Source organism: Peromyscus maniculatus, chromosome 1 (assembly GCF_049852395.1).
Source record: "Peromyscus maniculatus bairdii isolate BWxNUB_F1_BW_parent chromosome 1, HU_Pman_BW_mat_3.1, whole genome shotgun sequence".
Lineage (NCBI taxonomy): Eukaryota > Metazoa > Chordata > Mammalia > Rodentia > Cricetidae > Peromyscus > Peromyscus maniculatus.
The window spans coordinates 157,251,340-157,270,899 of record NC_134852.1 but is presented as its reverse complement, the minus strand read 5'-3'; the positions used below and the strand labels follow the sequence as shown (position 1 = coordinate 157,270,899).

Below are 19,560 nucleotides of genomic sequence, written 5' to 3'. Positions count from 1 at the left end.
CACAGCGACCTGCAGCAGGAAGAGGAAGGTGCGGAGCGCCGCGGACACTCACCTCCGCCCCACCGCCGCAAACCGTGGCTGCCGCCTCTGACGGCCTCTGCCTCCACTGACAGGGAACAGCTGCGGTCTCCGCGCAACCAAACTTGCTGCAGCGCCGGGCCCCGCCCATCAGACTTCCTATTGGCTGATGCAGCCCAACCCCTCCTAGGATTGGATGAACGGGTCTATCATTCACCGCTCCCCCTTTCAGGACTCCTCCCCGCACCCACCTACCCCTCTGGTTTAAGCGTTGGCGCCTCGCATCGGCCCCGCCCCTCGCGTCTCAGGAGGACCTGCTGATTGGTGAAGAGGCGTGGAGAGCCCACCCCCTACGCGCCACCGCCTACACCCTTTTCTCCTAAGCCTCACGTGGGCCGTCTGGCGTGGCCCGAGCCCGCAATAGGCGGAAGTGGTCCGGCTACGGCTCATCCTGATTGGCTGTGGCGGGGGTGGGGACGTGCGATTCATTCACTGGGGTAGCACGTGTCTCTCGAAACCGCAATCATAACAGATGCACGGGGATTGGGGCAGCGCTGCCAGACGCAGGTACACGTTAGCGGATAGAGAAGAGGTCGCAGGAAAAGCGTTAGCGAAGGGCATGAGGAAGGAGAAAGCGCCCGTACCACTCCGCGGTTGCGTGCCTGCATCCTTTAGTAGCTGCGTGAGTGGGGTTGGTGGTCAGGAGCCCGCCCCTGTGTGACCTTGGAGCAGCAGCTTCACGTCTCTGAGCTCCGTTCCCTAATCTGTAAAGCCGGGCGGCTCAGAATCTTAAAGGTTAACTCTCTAGAAGGTTCGGTTAGCTAACGAAAGGAAAGCTTCATAATTTGGGCTCTGTGCCAGACCAGGAGTGAGAAGTCACCAACGCAAAAGGCCTGCCTTCCAATGACAGGGGACCAGACAGTAAACACAATCTGTAAACATCATCATTCAAGGCCAAGAAGAGAAAAATAAACCACTTCCTGACAGGACAATCAAGAGTTATGAGAACATCGCGTTAAACAATATTTGCTTATTGACTCTGATTCTGCTGTGTAGAGCTTGCCACTGGGCTGCTGGGCAAGCTGGCACAGGTATGTAATACCAGCACTTAGAAGACTGAGGCAAGAGGATTTTGAGTTCGAGGTGGGCCTCTGCAGTATGTTCTCTCAAAACAAAACAAAACAACAAACTCCAACCTCTCGGTCCTCCTTTCATCTGTCTTGCAGGATCCCTACCCTGAATGGATCCAATACAGCCATTTAGTGGGAGAATATGGACTTAAATTCCAATTTTCCTATTCACATATTCCTTTTAAGCACTTAGTATGTACTTAGTATTATGCTAGAGAAAGTGGTGGGCAAGAGGCAGTCTCAGCCATTGCATCAAAGTCTTCATATTCCTAATAACAATGACCAAAAAGCTAGGGATAATGATACAAAACTCTAATCCCAGCACTTGGCCACTCCGAGGCAGGAGGATCAGGAAGTTTGGGTTGGTTTGTTGCTTGTCTGAGACAGCAAGCTCTTCCTATGTAGCCTTGGCTGACCTAGAACTCACTATATAGATCAGGCTGGCCTGGAATTCCCAGATTCACTTGCCTCTGCCTCTTGAGTGCTGGGATTAAAGGCATGTGCCACCACACTCAGCTGAGGATCAGGAGTTTTAGGCCAGCCTGAGCTACCTAAGAATTGCCTCAGGAAAAAAAAAAAGCAGAACCCAAAGACAAAGAGTAGCAGCTCACTTCTTTGTTCAGACAGCGTCTCATATTGCCCTTTGGATGAGCTTCTTATACTGGCTGCTTCAGAGCTCCTTACATAACCCCAAGAGGTCTATTGTACTGAATGATCAAGTTCAAGACTATCTTTTTGTTGTTGTTGTTTATGTTTTGTTTTCTGTTTTTTGAGACAAAGTCTTACCATTCAGCCCAGGCTAGCCTCAAACTCCTCTACCTTCTAAGTGCTATGATTGGAGACCCACATTACCTCACTCGGTCTCTAACTTTTTAAAAACTACTTTATCATTATTTACTTATGTGTATGTCTTCATATGAGGACAGAGGGATATTAGCTCCCCTGGGGCTGGAGTTACAGGCAGTTGTGAGCTGCCTGAGATTAGTACTGAGAATCAAACTCGATCCTTTACAAGAATATGTGCTTTCAGCCACTGAGCCATGTCCAGCCCCTGTTAACTTTTTTTTAAGTCAGGAAAAGAGTTAAAAGCTGTGTGACCTTGGGCAAAGGCCTCTCCTTCTCTACCTGGATTTCCACATGAAAAGGGATTGCAGTTAATGGTGACTGAGTCTTTTAATTACTGACACTAATTACTCTTCTCGTACATGAATACCTATCATTTCCCCACTTCCTGTCTATAACTAATCTCCACTACATAGGCATAAGATATGGATCCCTGTGTCCTTCAAAAAGGTTTATCTGGCCATGCAACAGGGTCTTTGAGAGTGTGACTTGTTCTGCTTGGTTCCTGTGAACATCGAGGTCTGAGCAGATGACATGTAGTCCCTTGAAGGTTTACATGACATCTACATTCACCCCAGATGACTCATACTGAACACAGAACCTGATGAAGACAGAACCAGAAAGTGGTTCTTGTATGTCTTGTATCATATTAAAAGAACAGCCCTAATATTATATGACCCAGGGGCTCAGGAGAGGACTATTTTCGGGAAATAGAACCTCAGCACACAAAGCTCTTTAGTCCACTTGCTTTTATGTCTCTGGGATAAAAATCCTATCTACACAGCTTCAGTTCTGTTCTCGTGCCTAGCTCCTTTCTTCCTGATTTCTCTCTACCTTTACGGTTCTCTCTAAGTTCTATCTTAATTCTCTCATCTTAATTCTGCCTCACCTAGTTCCTTCTCATCTCATTCTTACTCAGCTAGTACTTCCCCACCTGGCTCTTCCTCATCTTCTATCTCATCCACACGTTCTCTCTGGTCAAAATCCTTTTCTCTCAGTTCTCTGTCCTCAAGCTCTTCATTCCTCTCTTCCTCTCCATTTCCTCATACCTCTAAGTTCTATCTCTCCTCTCTGAAAATAAAACTGCCTTTTTATCCCTTTGACCCTTATCTGTCCAAGCTATTCTGCAGGGTGGGAGAAAGTGTGCTCGGTCACTAGGCAGGTGTACAGCTAGATGCCTCTGGTGATAATTAAAGGGAGATCTGGAACTAGAGGAAAGATTTGGGAAAGGAGGAAGTTAAGCTTAATTGGCACATCCACCAGGCCTTCTCAAACAGGTAGCCCAGATGCTTAAGTCTGTTCTTAGAGAGTACAGAGGTATCTCTGATAAGGTACTTTCCTCCATCTGGGGATGGACCTGGCCAGATGCTGCCAATGACGATAATTACAGGGAGGCTTGAACTGGGGTTCTGGCTGAGCATAGTTGTCAGCGCAGAAGGTTATCTAAATATTCCTAGAAGTGGTTAGGTAAGGAGTTAGAGGTCTATAAAGTTAGTAAGGCTGTAAGAAAAGGAGGGTCCGAGCTAAATTGTGCAAAGCTATTACTTAATGTCTACCTGACCTAGGCAGTGTCTCCTTGTGAAATTTACCTTAATTCAGGAGACTAGCATGTGGTGGTCTGGACTGTTATTTCTGTTAGTCTTTGAAAGTGGCTAAGGGAGATATTTTCTTCCAGTGCTTAAAGGGGAGAACGGATGGGCTAGGGGGAAGGAAGCCTTTCCTGAGGCTGTTCTCCAAATACCTCAAACGTATATGTCCAAGGAGTGATCAGTCCACACTGTTAGCAATTCTTAGGGAAAAATCAATTGGGAAAACTATGAAGGCACACATGATTTTCATAACAGAAGACAGCTGATATATAACAAGCCAAATAACACCAAATGCTCCCTGGAATTTGGCTTCCTCTGAAGGAATTCCTTGATCCTTCAGGTAGTGGCTTTGCCATGACCAGCTGAGTTCTTATGATAGATTCCTACGGCCCATGGCATGAGTGAACAAAGGAACTGTAGGCTCTGAGCAGTGATGAGTTCCCCTGAAAGAGTTGGGGATGGATCCCATTCCAGGCAGAGGCCAAGTGACCAACAGCCTGACCAAAAGCTGGGGTGAGAAGGTTTACAATGGCTGGGAACTATTTCACAGCCTGGGCTCTATACCATCCATGTCAGAGCCCTAGAGGTACCATTGCTGGTGATAGCAGAAACCCTGAGCTCTACCTTCTGAGAGGAACTGGAAGTTAGAAACACCCACAGCAACTGGGCAGTGGCCCCCGGCTTTAATCCCAGCACTTGGGAGGCAGAGGCAGACAGATCTCTTGAGTTTGAGGTCAGCCTGATCTACAAAGTGAGTTCTATGACAGCCAAGACCGTTAACACAGAAGAAACTCTGTCTCAAAAAACAAACAAACAAAAGAAAGAGAGAGAGAGAGAAAGGAAATAAAGAAGGAAGGAAGGAAGGAAGGAAGGAAGGAAGGAAGGAAGGAAGGAAGGAAGGAAGGAAGGAAACACCAACAGCATTGCCCAAGCCACCTAAGACCATCCCTGGAGACTGAGGGCCCTATATTTCCATGCTGGTTTAGAAGCTCTCCAGATGGGTCTTTTGTGACTGTTGAGATACACTGGGAGACCTCAGAAGTATTTCCTAGACTCTTGAGGTAATAAGAACCTTCCTGGTGGGGCTGGAGAGATGGCTCAGCGGTTAAGAGCACTAGCTGCTCTTCAAGAGGACCTGGGTTCAATTTCCAGCACCCACATGGCAGTTCACAACTGTCTGTAACTCCAGTTCCTGGGGATCTGACACCTTCACACAGACATACATGCAAAACATCAATGCACATAAAATAAAAATAAATAAATCTTAAAAAAGAACCTTCCTGGTGCATTTAAATACAAAACTAACCTGACTTCTGGGTTCACACCCACTCTTAGACATTATGTGCCAGGAAATCTTGGGTGGAGCCCAGAAAACTTTTTACTGATTTTTTTTTCCCACTTTCTGACCAACCCACCACTGATTGTTGAGTTCTTGGGAAACTTGGCTGGACTCCTGGATTTCGACAGAAAGCAAGAGCAGACAAAGGGGCGGAGCCTGGCCTAGGCAGGTTTGGCTAGGAGTTTGGCCATGACACATAGAATATGGACCCCGGACAGGGAGGGAGGGAAGTGTGTCCAGCATCTCAGGGGCTCCTGTAAGGACCTTCTTGCTTCTTTGTGTGTCCATTTTCTGGAGAGTAATATGGTTTTGTCTTCTAACCCCCGATCACTTTTGAATAGAGCCTCTTGAAGAGTTGAGTTTGACAAACAGTTCCCTGATAAAGAGAAACCAGCCCATGATAAGAAGTTAAATGGATTAGAGTAAATGAAACTGGCCCAAAGGCCCAGAGGCCTGTAGGACAGAAGAATCCAGACCTCTGTAGTGAAGAAGGAAGAGTCAACTACAGCCAACACCTGCAACAGTCCGGGTGGAGCTGGAGTGTGGACAAGCAAGCTGATGTGAGGGGAGCCAATGAGAGAGAGCTCTTCTCTCTTTTTTTTTTTTTTGTTTTTTTTGGTTTTTTTTTGTTTTTTTGTTTTTCGAGACAGGGTTTCTCTGTGTAGCTTTGCGCCTTTCCTGGAACTCACTTGGTAGCCCAGGCTGGCCTCGAACTCACAGAGATCCGCCTGCCTCTGCCTCCCGAGTGCTGGGATTAAAGGCGTGCGCCACCGCCGCCCGGCTCTTCTCTCTTTTTTTAAAGCACTATTTTATTATCATTTTATGTATATATGACTGCTTTGCCTAGTGTTCTCAGAAGCCAGAAGAGGGCAAAAAATCCCTGAGAACTGGAGTTACAGATGATTATAAGTTGCCATGTGGTTGCTGAGAATTCAACCACCTGATATCAGGCTCTTATTTTTATTTTGCTTTTTTGAGGCAAGATTTCTCTGTGTACCCCAGGCTGGCCTGGAACTCAGAGATCTGCCTTACCTCTGTCTCCTGAGCGCTGGGATTAAAGGTGCCACCACCGCCCGGCACTTTAGAAGTCTTGATCCAGGCTGATGAAGCCAGTCTAACCCGAGTTTCCATCCTCACCTCTTGGTGGTTCCTTTCTCCCCCCCCCCCCCCCCCCGCCCCCGACACCTCAGAGCCCCTCCTCTTAGGCTGCAGTTCCCACCTGCCCCACAAGTGTGCACGGACTGTGCAGTGTGCAAACTGTGCGGCTGTGCGAGGCTGCCTGTGCCTGGGGGTAGATTTTGGGTTGGAAGGAACTTAAACCTCAATGTTTCCCCCGTTGTGGTTTTTAGGTTCCTTTAGCCCTGTTGCCACCCTCATCCCCGCCCCTCCCGCGCCCACCTTCACCAGCACTGGGAAGCCTCGGTTGTAGACATCTCTGCTGATTCTGAGATCCTCTCTTTCCTCTGAATATATGACCCCCAACAAGCAAAGGGATGGACAGTGACCTCCAAAGTGCCTCCCAATTTTATTGGGGTGACCATAACATCTCCTTTGCCACAGTGAACATGGAATTTCTGCTCTGTCACATAGCTGTTTCAATGAGCAAGTACACAAAGCCTGTGGTAGATACCTCACTATAGCAATGTCACGGCCCACAGGATGAGATGGAGGAGAGGGATGAATCTCCAACCGAATCTCCAACCCACTCAGAGCCACAACTCTTCTGGTTGACGTAGTAACCCTGTCAATGAAGGAATGCTGTGCCCATTTGACAGATGTGGACACTGAGGCTCCCAGAACAGAAGTGATCCTTCTCTCTATCCCACAGCCTGGTACTCCTAGGCTGTGCTTTTTTTTTTTTTTTTTTTTTTTTTGTATTCCATCGGTCGGTCACCTTGGATCACCTGGAAAAACATGAGGTAAAAAAGCATAGACTTCAAGCCAGGCAGCAGTGGCGCACACCTTTAATCCCAGCACTCGGGAGGCAGAGTCAGGCAGATCTCTGTGAGTTCGAGGCCAGCCTGGTCTACAGAGTGAGATCCAGGAAAGGCGCAAAACTACACAGAGAAACCCTGTCTCAAATACCAAAAAAAAAGTACAGACTTCAGCTGTCAAACAAAGGGCTTTGTTTTGACATTTGCATCTTTAAGGACACAGCCTTAAACCCAGAAGAGCTTTGAACAAAGCACTTCCAAGATCTCCCATAAGATAAGGAGTGCCTGGGACCCGGTTGTACAGATAGCTTTTCTGCCCTCTGCCCAGGCCTGTTTCTACAGTGGGCTTCCAGCAGGACATGTCCTTGTGCTCGTCAGCCGAGGGAGTTTGGGCTTCCCGATGAGGAAGAAGCTCAGGAGGCAGGGCCTACCCATGTCAGCCCCGCACATCTGAACATGCTGTGTTCTTTGCTCTGTACATTAAGCTCCCTCCCATACAGGAGACCTTAAGCACCCGGGAATTTTGCAGTAGTTTTTCAGTAAAAGTCTGATTGTTTACTATTGGCTCTGATTCGCCTGTGGGAAGCTTGGTGGGTAACGGCACTCGTCACCAAGTAATAAGGTGGTGTTGAACCTGAGAACTGTCCCAGCTTCTCTGTGAGCATTTCAAAACCAAAACTGTAGACCAGTCGTCCGAACTAAGGAAACGAGAACCCTGGATGGGTGGTGGCTCCCGTCTGTAATCCTAGCACTTGGGAGGCTGAGCCGGGAGTGGTCAGATAAACTGTCAAAGCTAAGTGAAATCTCTTCCTGGAAGTCAGGCTGCTCCTCCGACGAGCACCTGGCCTTCAGCCTTTCCTTCCGCCCAGCACGAGATTCCTGGAGAAGTGTTCTTCTTTGGGGTCTGTTACCGTGATGGGCTGATAGCACAGTGTCTCTCTAGAATTGTCCCCTTCCCTGAAAGGATGGTGACAGGAGGATCGTGCAGGTCTGAAGCTAACCGAGGCTCCACAGTCCCAGAGCAGCCGAGGCAACAAAAGAGAACAAGGCCCTAGACGTCAGCAGTGCCCTGGGTTTGGAGCTCTAAGCCCCTGCAGGGGACTCTCTAGGATGACCCCGTGACCCCAGGCTGCTGACGTTCCCCTCTGTCCTAGTCGGCTTCCCATTGCCGTGACAGACGCCATGACCAGAAAGCAACTTGGGGAGGAACGGTTTATTTGACATAAGGCATCCTGATCACAGCCCATCGTGAAGGGAAGTCAGGGCAGGAACCTGGAGGCAGGACCTGAAGCAGAGACCGTAGAGGAACGCTGGCTGTTAACTGGCTGGATCCTCATAACTCCCTCAGCTTGCTTTTTTATCCAGCCCTGGCCACCTGGACCGGGATGGCACCACACACAGTGGGCGGGGCCCTCCCACATCACTCACTCATCAAGGCAGTGCCCTCACAGACTTGCCCACGGGCCAATCCGATGGAAGTGGTTTTGTAGCTTAGGGTCCCTCTTCCCAGGTGATTCTAGCTTGTGCTAAGTTGACAAAACCATAACACTAGTCCCTGGATCTGTCAGCTGCAGTCCAGGGCAGGCCAGGCCCAGGAGTAGTTGGCTGATAGGAAACAGACTCCCTGGGTTGTTTTGTTTTGTTTTTTTTATGTGAACTTTTTGTTTTCTATTACTGATTTTCTTTTAGTTTTATGTTTTGATTTTCTTTTTTTTTTCTTTTTGGTCTTTTTTTTTAAGAAAGAGAGAGAAGGAACATAAAGTTGAGTGGGTAGGGAGGCTCTAGCAGGAGTTGGGGGAGGGGAAAGAATATGCTCAAAATGTATATATATTTAAATTTTTTTGTTTGTTTTTGTTTTTTGTTTTTGAGACAGGGTTTCTCTGTGTAGTTTTGGTGCCTGTTCTGGATCTCGCTCTATAGACCAGGCTGGCCTCGAACTCACAGAGATCTGCCTGCCTCTGCCTCTGAGTGCTGGGATTAAAGGCATACGCCACCGCCACCTGGCTATATTTAAATTTCTAATAAAAACTTTAAAAATAATTACGAAGCACAGCCTCCATGTGCAGCCCTCCTCACTGAGAGCAGGCCGGGCCTGGCAACTTGCTTCTAAGAAACAGAATCCAGCAGGAAGGGATGAATGCCACTTCCAGCATCACAGCTCAGAGCCTGGCTTCTGTCATGCCCCTGAGCTCCGGCCCTCACTCACACTTGCTCACTGACTGGAGCAAGCTGCTCTGTCGTGAGTGGCTCTTTGAAGAGGATCAAGCAGCAACCGCCCAGGCAGAATCTGAGATCAAGCAGAAACTGACTCCTGTCAACAGCTCTGGAGTCTGAGCTTGAAGCAGACCGCCACCAGGACCACCTGGGGGAGACTGCAGACCTTGATGGGAGCCCTTGAGAGGCCAGCCCCGGGCTCAGTCACTCCAGTTCCACTACCCCCAGGAACAAAGAGATAATAACGGTGTGCTGTCTTAAGCCACTAATGTTGTTTTAAGCCACTAAATTTCATTAAGCTCTCCGGAGGTTTAGATGAAATCCATGGAGGGATTAGCTCCAGCAGCAGCAAAACTGCCTGAAAGACAATGGGTAAAACCCAAATGAGGGCAGAGCGTGGTGGTGCAGGAATTTAGTCCCAGCACTGGGGAGGCAGGCAGGTGGATCTGTGTGGGTTTAAGGCCAGCCTGGTCTGCAGAGTGAGTTCTAGGCCAAGCAGGTCTGTGAGACTCTGTCTTAAAAAAAAAAAAAAAAAAAAAAGTTAGAAAGAGAGGAAGACATTTTGGCCTCATACAGGGCCTCTATTCCTTCCCCCGGGTAATTTGTCATGTGGCAAAGGGTAACTAACAGCCTTCAGTACTTAACGGTTTCCTAGCGCCAGGGGATGCTCAGTGAAGGGTTAAGGAGGATGTGTGCATTGTTGGGCTGCCAGAGGGACAGTCTACCTTACCCAGCATCAAGGGGGCAAGCAGACCTCTTGGGAGGCATCACTCAGATCTAGGTCTGGGAAGATGAGGGGCTGGAGATGGCTCTCCAGTTAAGAGCACTCACTGCTCTTTCAGAGGACCCTGGCTCATTTCCCAGCACCTATATGGTGGTCCACAAATCATTCATAACTCTAGTTCCAAGGGCCTGACTGCCTTTTCTGGCCTCAGCAGGCACCAGCACACATGTGGTGTACATACACACATGCCAGCAAAATACTCACGTACATAAAATAAATAAATGAAAAATATTGTAAAGCTGGACAGTGGTGGTAGCACGCGCCTTTAATCCCAGCACTCAGGAGGCAGAGCCAGGCAGATCTCTGTGAGTTCAAGACCAGCCTGGTCTACAGAGTGAGATTCAGGACAGGCACCAAAACTACACAGAGAAACCCTGTCTCAAAAAAAAAAAAAAAAAAAAAAAAAAAAAAAAAAAAAACCAGGAGTTGGGGATTTAGCTCAGTAGTAGAGCACTTGCCTAGCAAGCCCAGGGCCCTGGGTTCGGTCCTCAGCTCTGGAAAACAAAACAAAAAAAAAAAAAAATTGCCAAACTTTTAGCAAGGAGGTGGTCTCCAGTTATGAGCTTGATGTAGGGGCCAGGGAGTCAGCAGCACCTTTTGGGCTCAGGTCATACCCTAGTCCCACAGCCCTAAGTTTCTGTGGGGCAGAGGCTAGAAGGCAGGCCTGGCACACTCCAGGCAAGCACTTTACCCCTGAGCACATCCCCTGACCAAAGACTGGAGATCCGAGCTGACTACGTGTGCTGAGATGAGGGTGCTAATGGTTGTGAAGTCTTTAAACCAGAAAGGGGTGTGAGCGGTTTAGCACTAGGGGCACAGGTCTATTGGATAAAGAGGTGTGTGGTGCACGGCTGTAATCCTTGCACTTAAGGGGTGGAGGCAGAAGGACCAGGAGTTCGAGTGTGAGGCCATTCTGGGCTGCAGGAAATCCTGTCTCAACAGTAGCCAGGCACTCAAGAGACAGAGGCAGGCAGATCTCTGTGAGTTCGAGTCCAGCCAGGGCTACAGAGTGAGGAGGAGTAACAAGAGACCTGGGTCCACCTCAGAACAGGTTTGTGGGACAGGCTGCCGCTGAAGGGCAGGGATTCACTTGGAATTTTTTTAAATGTTGTATATGAGTTGAAGAAATGGCCCAGCGGGTAAACAAACGTTCCTGCAGGGAAGCCCGACAACCTCAGTGCATTCACCGGGACTCTGCACCCCAGAGTTGTCCAGTGACCTCTGCACTCAAGCTCACTCATGGGCGCGAGTGGGGGCGCACACCTTCAATCCCAGCACTTGGGAGGCAGAGGAAGAGGGAAGAGGAGCTCAGTGAGTTCTAGGACAGCCACAGCTACACAGAGAAGCCAACAACAACAGCAACAAAGAATGAACGCCACCAACTCACTTTAATCGAGTGTCTGCAGTGTCCCAGACCTGTGCACCCCAGTTAGTCCACACGATGGCCTGGGTTCTCTGTCCCTGTCACAGGTGAGGGGACCGAGGCAAGCAGCATGTAACCCAAGGTCACAGAGCTTCCAGCAGTGAGACTGCAGTTCACTTAGAAGACAGTGGTCCCCAGAGCCGGAGCTCCTAACCATGTGCTTTGCTAGAATATCCAGGGCAAAGCTAGGGCTGGAAAAATCCAGGCCTCCTGACACCTCCAGGGGCTGTCCTGTTTCTCTCTTTTCTTCATTTCTTTTTTTTTTTTCCTCCTAGGCTGAGGCTGTAGCTCAGTTGGTACAGTGCTTGCCTAGAATGTACAAGGATCTGTGTTCCAAACCTAGCACTATCTACACCCAGCATGGTGACTCGTACTTGTAATCCAAGAACTCAGGAGGTGGAAACAGGGGGGTCAGGAGTTCAAGATCATCCTCTGACACATTTGAGAGCAGTCTGGGCTACATAAGATCCTGTCTAAAACAACACAAGGAAAGTCTGGTATAGTGAAATAATACTTACTGTCAATCTTTCTTTCTTTGTGTCTCTGGGTAATATATGTGTGTGAAGGACTTACGTGGGGGGTTTACATCAGGTATCTTCCTCTGTCATTCTCTACCTTTATTTTTTTATTTATTTATTTTTTTTAGAGGAACTAGCTGTGTAGACCAGGCTGCTCTCAAACTAATGAAGATTTCCCCTGACTGTAGCTCTTGAGCACTGAGATTAAAAACATGTGCCACCATGCCTGGCTTCACCTTTTTAGATTTTCAAATTACATTTATTCATTCATTCGTTTGTTTGTTTGTTTGTCTCTTTGTTGTATATTCTTGAGAGCCGGAGTGTGAGCGCCACAGCGCATGTGTAGCAGAGAGAGGACAACCTGTGGGAGTCCGTTCTCCCCTTCCACCATATGAGTCCCAAGGATCAAACTCAGGTTGTCAGGCTTGGCAAACGCCATTACCCACACAGCCATTTTGACAGCCTTCACCTTACTGAGACAGGGCCTCTCACTGACCAGGAGCTCACCAGTGCAGCTCAAGTCGGAGGCCAGAAGGGCCCCAGGGAGGCTCCTGTCTCCCTGGTGTTGGGATTTCAGCGTGTGCTGCACATCCACCTCCCGACATGGGCCTCAGGGAGCCAAACCCAGATCCTGTTCAGCAAGCACCTTATGAATGAGCTGTCTCCCCAGCCCCTATGGGTCGTGGTTTTTATGTGTCACCTTGTAAAGTGCCCAGAGCTCTTGTCACCTTGTAAACCTGAAAGTCTGAAGCCATTAAACAAGCTGTCCGCTGTTCCGCCCGCTGCCTTACCCAACTTCACTCTGGTATTTACGATCTGGCAGTCCCAGGCGGAAGGTGTTCTATGCTCTCTGCTGTGGAAGCACCTTTACTTAATGTCAACGCGTTGAGTGGTCCAGATGGCCAAGGCCAAGTTCAGAGGAGGCCAAGGTCCCCAAGGGTAGGCTGCCTGCAGAGTGAGGAGGAAAGACAGTAGGAGCTAGTCCAGCACTCAGGAGGATTATGAGTTTGAGGCCAGCCTGGGCTATCTAGTCCCACAGGATGAAGAGACAACGGGGAAATGACTCAGAGATGTTTGGCCTTTGTGGCCTGCCCTTTGGTTTATGACAGCCACCTCAGCAGCGCTGACCTTTGCCTCCATCTTAAGTGTGGAGGCCCTGGACCATCTCACAAAGTTAGTGGCTTACGGAGCAGTTACAGCCTCCAGAACCATGGCCACCAGCCTGCGCAGTCGGTCCTTTCGAGAACCCCGGCCCTGCTACGGGAAGCTCCATGAGTCCCAGGGGAGGCCCCTGGAGGGCCGACTCCACCGGGCACTGAGCCTCAGACAGGGCCGTGAGAAGTCCAGGTCGCAGGGCCTTGCCGGCACAGAAGGGCTGGAGGTCCCTGTTCAGGAGCGGCTGCCAGGGACCCTGGGAGACACCGAGCAGCTGATCCAAACCCAGAGAGAAGGCAGCCAGCGGTGGCTGAGGCAATACCAACAGGTGCGGCTTCAAACTGAATTATCAGTTCTCTGGGGGACGGTGGGGACCCAGGGCAGCGAAGGGTTAAGAGCACAGCTGCCCTGAAGAAAGCCAAGCAAAATACCGGGGGCTTGAACGCATTCTGAAAGCAGCTGGGATTTTCTCTGTGAGCACTGGGGGATCAATGAAGGTGGGAGGAAGGATGGAATGGGGCCTGGGTGGGGTATGGTCAGAACTCCGTGTGTCTGAGATAGGGTCTCACTCTAGCTCTGAGTGGCCTGGAACTCGTGATCCTACTGTGTCCTGAGTGCCGGGAATCCAGGCATGTACCACCATGCCAGCCTTTCAGAGCCGTATCGAGATGAGTAATGTAATACTGTGTTGGACTGGACGGGTGACTACAGCAGGAGGCAAGATTGGCCAATGCAACTTCTGGCAAGTTACTGTCGCTCTCTGACCAGGGAAGAAGAGTAGACTTCCTCACCCCTCCTGGCCTTGCCTCCCCGGGGGCAAGAGTGCCCCCTCCCGCAGGAGCTTGGCCTCTCTTTCGGGGATCTACCCCCACCTGGTGGCCGTGAGTGGAACAGCAGCTGAAGCCCACCACTGAGTTGTTTCCCTTACTTTGGTCTTCCAGCAGGTGAGGAGAAGGTGGAAGAGCTTTGTCGCCAGCTTCCCTGGTGTGACCCTGAATCGACCAGCCTCCCCAGAGACCCTGTTGGACACCAACAGCTAGAGCTGCTGTGATCGCCCCTCACTCCCCCGGCTGGACCCCCGTGTCTCCTCATCTGCTTCTTCACGGCTTTTCTGTACTCTGAACTGCTCTGGCCTTTGGCATGTGACCCACGGAGGTCTCTGTCACGAGATCCTTCAAGGCCTTGTGTGGCTGCCCTTTTTGGTTCTGGCAGCTAGCTCTTAACAAAGACCTCCACAGAGCTGAGGAGAGGGCACTCAGCTCTCTGCCTCCTGGGCTGACAAGTATGAAGGTCTTAGGGACCCACAGAGAAACGGGAGTATCAACAACACTCTTGACCCTACACAGACCAGCCACCCACCTCTAGGACAGAGTTCAGTGAAGCCAAACGCGGCTGAGAATTTCTTGAATATCGCCTGCTCACAGGACCCAGTTCCACCTTGGCCCGCTAGTGACAAGCCAAGACTCGGATCTCCCTCACAGTGAGCCTGCAAAGGCTAGGACCGGATCTGGACTGTCCTCACTATGGCTGCTGTATGCCTGAGAAGCCCACACATGCATATTACTGCCTTGGGCCTCATTGTATCCTGATGAAGGAAGCAGGGAAGTCTCCCTCCCTGTGTGACAGAGGGTAACAGAGGCCCAGAGAAGGAAAGAGACCTTCTGCCTACACACACACACACACCCAGTACCTGACACTGGGGTTGAACACATTAATAAAGCCACTGAACTGAGGAAATTATTTGCCTAGTGACTAACACGTAAACTCTGAACCTCTCCCAGCTCCTGTGAGACAGGAGTCCAGAGTCCAAGGTCTCACTCTGAGAGGGCAAAGGGATCTCCTAGGGCCACACGGGGAGAGGGTCTGAGCTCTTGGAAAGGTATCAGGCCTTCTGGTGGGTCCTGTGAGTTCTTCAGGTTCCGGCCTGATCACTGAGGGCTTGGCTAAGTCCAGGAGATACAGTGATGGGCTCCTTGTTTTCTCAGAGCTTAGAAACCTGGCAAGACTACCCAAGCACAGAAGAGGTCCTGGGCAATATGTGTCCTTGGCAGCCATTGGGAACTTGGCCTAGAAGCTAGACTGTGGGAACAGAGTTGAGACTTTAAAAATTATTGCATTTTTATCTGTGTGTGTGTGTGTGTGTGTGTGTGTGCGCGCGCGCGCGCGCATTCATGACAGTGCACACGTGGAGGTCTGAGTTGGTTCACTCTTTTCACTGAGTCCTGGGGTTGGATCTCAGGTCATCAAGGACACACAGCGAGTGCTTTTCCTACTTAGCAATCTTGCCAGCTCTATTTGTTTATTTGGAGGCAATGTATCTTATAGCCTCAAAGTCACTAGAAAGCCAAAGCCGGCCTTGTGCTCCTGATCTTCTAACCTCTCCCTCCCAGATGCTGGAGTTGCACACATCTGACTCTTGACCTTCTGGCCTGGCCCCTGGAACAGCTTTTCAGGTTTCAGATTTGGGGTCATTGTTACAGAAGACAGCAATCTCAGGGGTTTGGGGGATTTCACTGCCACACAGTAAGATGGGACATTATCACTCTGAATCACTGACCAGGGAGTAGGGGTTCCAGCCACAGCCTGTCCCGACTAAAAGCACATAGCAGGGCAAAGCTGCCTCTCCTTGCACTTACAATGCACGGCCCTTCTCGGACGGCGCTGGCTGCATTGTAGGTGCCCGGGGAATATTTATTGCACATGGATCAGCATGGACAAAGGCTGGAGATCAGACAGGCTATGGTGCAATTTGGGAGCACAAACTGCTGCAAAGGTCTTAGACACACCAATGCCCCTGGATCAAGCCCCGCGTGTGTTTGCCGCAAATGACCCCTTTCCCTGCTTCCCACGGCCTCCCATGTGCCTGCTTCATGCTTTGCCCGTCCTTCACTTCCATTGGTTGTACAGGCCGCTGAGAAGGACACAGCCTCAAGCCAGTCTCTGTAACAGCTGCCTAAACTCTCCTGCACTTGAAGCCTCAGTTTCCCCATCCATCAAAGGAGACGACAACCTTACCTTGCCAAATTCGATGAGGTGACAGGAGGAGGCACAGGGACCGTACTGAATTGGACCAGAACCATGGTCAGGCTGGGCTCAAATCTGACTAACGAGAGCTGGGGTGACAAAGCTTGCTGGCTGTGGGTGGGGGTACCTCCTAACCAAGTAGCTAGCTACCTCGTGAAAGACACACATTCTCCACCTGCCGGTCTTCTTTGTCGTATAGGCACGTGTGAAGGTTGTGGCATCCAAAGGCCTCCCCGGTGTAATGGTCAGCATGGCCAATCAGAGGCACAAGCCGGGGCCTGGCACTCACTCGCCCTCAGACAGCATCTATCACAGACCGAGAGTCCGGCTCCCAACCTGCTCCAGGGTAGCAGAAAGAAGATCTCAGGGTAGCAAGGGTTTAGGAAAAAATCTTGTCTGAGGGCTAGACCTTTTCTGCTGAGGGAGAAATAAGAAACACAGACACTTTCTGATGGTAACGTTCTCTTTACTTCATCTTGAAAAATTCTCTCTGAAAAATCTCCCCACAGCTTCCTCCTTAGCTCTTCATCCTTCTCTTTCTCTACTCAGCAGCTTCTCTAACTCACTTCCACTGCCTCCACATCTGTCTCTACACCGTTCCTCTGCGCTCTCGCTCTCGCTCTCGCTCTCGCTCTCGCTCTCGCTCTCGCTCTCGCTCTCGCTCTCGCTCTCGCTCTCGCTCTGCTCTACTCTGCTGCTCCTCCTCAGCCCCTCTACATCACTCCTGCTCTGTTCCACAGTCAACATCTGGACAATTTTAAGTCACATTTTCAGGGCCCTACCCATTCTCAAAACACAGGATAAGTCACATCGTTTCCCTTAGGCTAGTAATGTCACATTGGCCCATGCACATAGCTCTAAGCTGGTGAGGGGTCCCAGACATAAACAACTGGCTGAACCTTGAGCGGCCAGGACACCGGCAGAAAGGGAGCTATTGTTGAAGTAAACAGCCTGGCCTTGATTTAACAATAGACAGCACCTGGGAATTAGTCTCTGTAGCGGCAGCTCAGTCTGCTTTGGATTAGTTCTAAGGTCTTTGCAAAATGTGTAAAATTCTTTGAGACTGAGACTCCTATGTCAGCCTGAGTAATGTAAAATATTTCAGTATTATTTCTATACATCAAAATTATATAACTTAAATAGAAATCATCTTCCTGAACATCCACAGTTATATGTGTGCCCAAAGATATAAAAACACACTACCAAAGGGCTGTGGAAGGAACCCCACAGCTGTTCTCATTAGGGAGGCATAGCAGTGGCATCTGAGAAAGTGACAGAAAACAACCAGTTTCCACGACCAGTGACCCCATAGCTTCGCCAGGTGGGGCTCCCCATCACACACATGTGGTGGGTCAACTTGTCAAACACTAGTTGTCACCTGCTGTATGCTCCCACAGCCCTTGGCTAGCATCTGTCCAGCTTTCTTGCTCTACATCCTCTTAACTTTCAGTTCCCCATTTATTTGCTCTGCTTCCTCTGGCTTCTGTGGAAAGAGGCACTCGGTCCATGTCCAGGGCTCTCGGCTCTCACCGTTTACAGCTGGTAGGCTGGGACTCCACTGTATTCCAGACTGCCCTGCTTGCCTTCTGGTCCTCAAGCAGCCTCTTTTCAATCTGCTCAGTTCTGGGGAACACATTTCTCATCCAGCAGGGTTCCATCAGTGCTCCAGTCCTCAAGTAGTTCACAGTGTGGCTCTGGATCACAGACAGCTGCTTGATGCTCTGCTACAAAACGGAATTCACTGGGACAGCATGGGGACACAGGAGGCCTGCTTCCTGCACCAGGGCTGGGCTCTGGCCCTGACTGGGCATCTTCTTCAGCTTCCTGCAAGAAAGGAGGCTGGCAGCAGGTTGGGGAAGAAATCCTGCTGGGGAAATGGGGCCTCTCGGCTGCACTAATGGAAAAGCAGTGAGGCGCACAGAAAACACTGTGTCCCCAGCATCTCTCAGGGCAGGCTGTGGGTCTGGACAAGGCTATTTATCTTACAGATGAGGAGAGTGAGGCCCCAGTGAGCCAGAGCGGCTGCTCCCAGGTCAGAGCTTATGTGGCCTGTGCTGGATGTCCAAAACTCCTCTCTGAGGGAGACAACGGGATGCAGTGTGGGCAGACAGTCAGAGGAGCTGAGGAGGCCAGGGCCTGGGGGTCAAAGCCTCCTTCCTGCAAGTAACTCACTCTGTAGCCCACGCTGGTCTCCAACTCACAGAGATCCACCTGCCTCTGCCTCCCGAGTGCTGGGATTAAAGGCATGCACCACCACCGCCCAGCTCTCTCATGTGAACACATGACACAGCACACAGGTGGATGTCAGTGAACAACTCTGTGGAGTAGGTTTTCTCCTTCCATCTTTATGTGGGTTCCAGGGAACAAATTCAGGTCGCCAAATTTGCATGGTAAGCACCTCTACACAATGAACCTCATCAGCCCACTCTCCTCTGGTTTTAACTGTCTCTTTTGTAAAATGAGCATGATGATCCTTTGGGGTTCTATATCCCAAGAGAGAACCCTTACATATACCCAATTTGCCCTTATCATCAAGTTAGAGAACAAAGTGTGTAAAATGTTCAAGGTCAGGGGTGCGGTGGTGTGTTTGTAATCCCCGTACTGGGGAGGCAGAGACAGGAGGATCCTGGGAACTCATTGGCCAATCAGCCTGGCCTAATGCATGAACCATGGGTCCCAGTAAGAAACTGTGTGTCAGCTAGATGTGGTGGTGAGTGCCTTTAACCCCAGCACTCAGGAGGCAGAGGCAGCCAGATCTCTGTGAGTTCAAAGCCAGCCTGGTCTACAGAGTGAGTTCCAGGACAGCCAAGGCTACTTAGTAAGACCTGCCTCAAAAAAGAAAAAAAAAAAAAAGCAGCCCTGTATCAAAAGACAAGGCGATGGCCCCTGAGGGAGGGACAACACCTGAGGTTGACCCCTGACAGATGAACGTGTACACGCACGCACGCACGCTCACTGCCAGACAGAAGGTGAATTCTGTTTCTACTCCTTGCTGGCTGAGTGATATCAAGCAGGTCATTCAACCTCTCTGTGCCTTGGTTTCCTTATCTGTTGAATAGAAGTAAGCGCCCTCACTTCCCACAGGGTCGTTGGATTCCGGGAGTCAATACATGTAAAGCATCAGAGCTGTTAATGAGCCCAGGGTTCACCCGTTCCAGACAGGTCTCCACATACAACTAGGGCCAGAGCACTTCCTAAAACTCACATCCACCTCTGGGAAATGAGTTTTGTAACAGCTCCCGGCTGGAGGCACCCGGGGTTGCAATGGGCCGAGCACACGCTGTGCCCCACAGGGCCAGCCTCTGGGAGTGCCTGCCCTAGGCACGCCTTGAGGAAGCCTGGCACTCAAAGCCTGGCGTGTGTCCTCAGTTCACCTTGGCTGTGCCTTGTGCCTGGCCTTGGCAGGGCTACGGGTGCCAGGGAGAAGCTTTCAGGATCTGGGAGAGTGGGCCCAGCAGGCCGCAGACCAGATGGCAGCTCTGGACCTCCCAGGAGGAGTCTGCCTTCAGTGCATGTGCGGGAATGGCTATGGCAGGAAGGCAGACAGCGGCTCCTCTCTGCGCCCTCCCCACTCTGCCTGCCACTGGCC

At 50.4% G+C, this 19,560-nt stretch overlaps 2 protein-coding genes across 5 annotated transcripts in view; one reads left to right on the top strand and one right to left on the bottom strand.

Annotated features, from left to right (window-relative positions):
* Positions 1-415, bottom strand: part of Pc (pyruvate carboxylase) — a 94,284-nt gene extending 93,869 nt beyond the window's left edge. Inside the window, exon 1 of one of the 2 annotated variants that reach the window (XM_006980562.4) lies at positions 53-415. The gene's annotated coding sequence lies outside the window, so the exon portion shown is untranslated. The remainder of the gene's footprint in view (positions 1-52) is intronic. The other variant, XM_076563950.1, reaches the window with a different exon arrangement.
* On the top strand, positions 115-15,066 carry C1H11orf86 (chromosome 1 C11orf86 homolog). 3 transcript variants are annotated; one of them, XR_001578509.3, is made up of 2 exons: positions 115-1,109; positions 13,889-15,066. XR_001578509.3 is itself a non-coding variant. In XM_015999052.3 (2 exons), exons 1-2 carry the CDS (start codon positions 12,895-12,897, stop codon positions 13,985-13,987), a joined length of 477 nt encoding a protein of 158 aa, XP_015854538.1. In that variant the 5' UTR covers positions 12,645-12,894; the 3' UTR covers positions 13,988-15,066. The 3 variants fall into 3 exon arrangements, 2 of the variants coding, with proteins under 2 accessions (XP_015854538.1, XP_006980619.2); XM_015999052.3 differs by lacking the exon at positions 115-1,109 and adding an exon at positions 12,645-13,275 and having other exon boundaries at positions 13,892-15,066; XM_006980557.4 differs by lacking the exon at positions 115-1,109 and adding an exon at positions 12,645-13,275.
* The last annotated feature ends 4,494 nt before the right edge of the window (positions 15,067-19,560 follow it).

Coding starts and splice junctions, on each gene's coding strand:
- C1H11orf86 (XM_006980557.4), top strand. CDS start 12,895: ATGACAGCCACCTCAGCAGCGCTGACCTTTGCCTCCATCTTAAGTGTG. Junction 13,276..13,888: donor GGCTGAGGCAATACCAACAG/GTGCGGCTTCAA, acceptor TTGGTCTTCCAG/CAGGTGAGGAGAAGGTGGAA.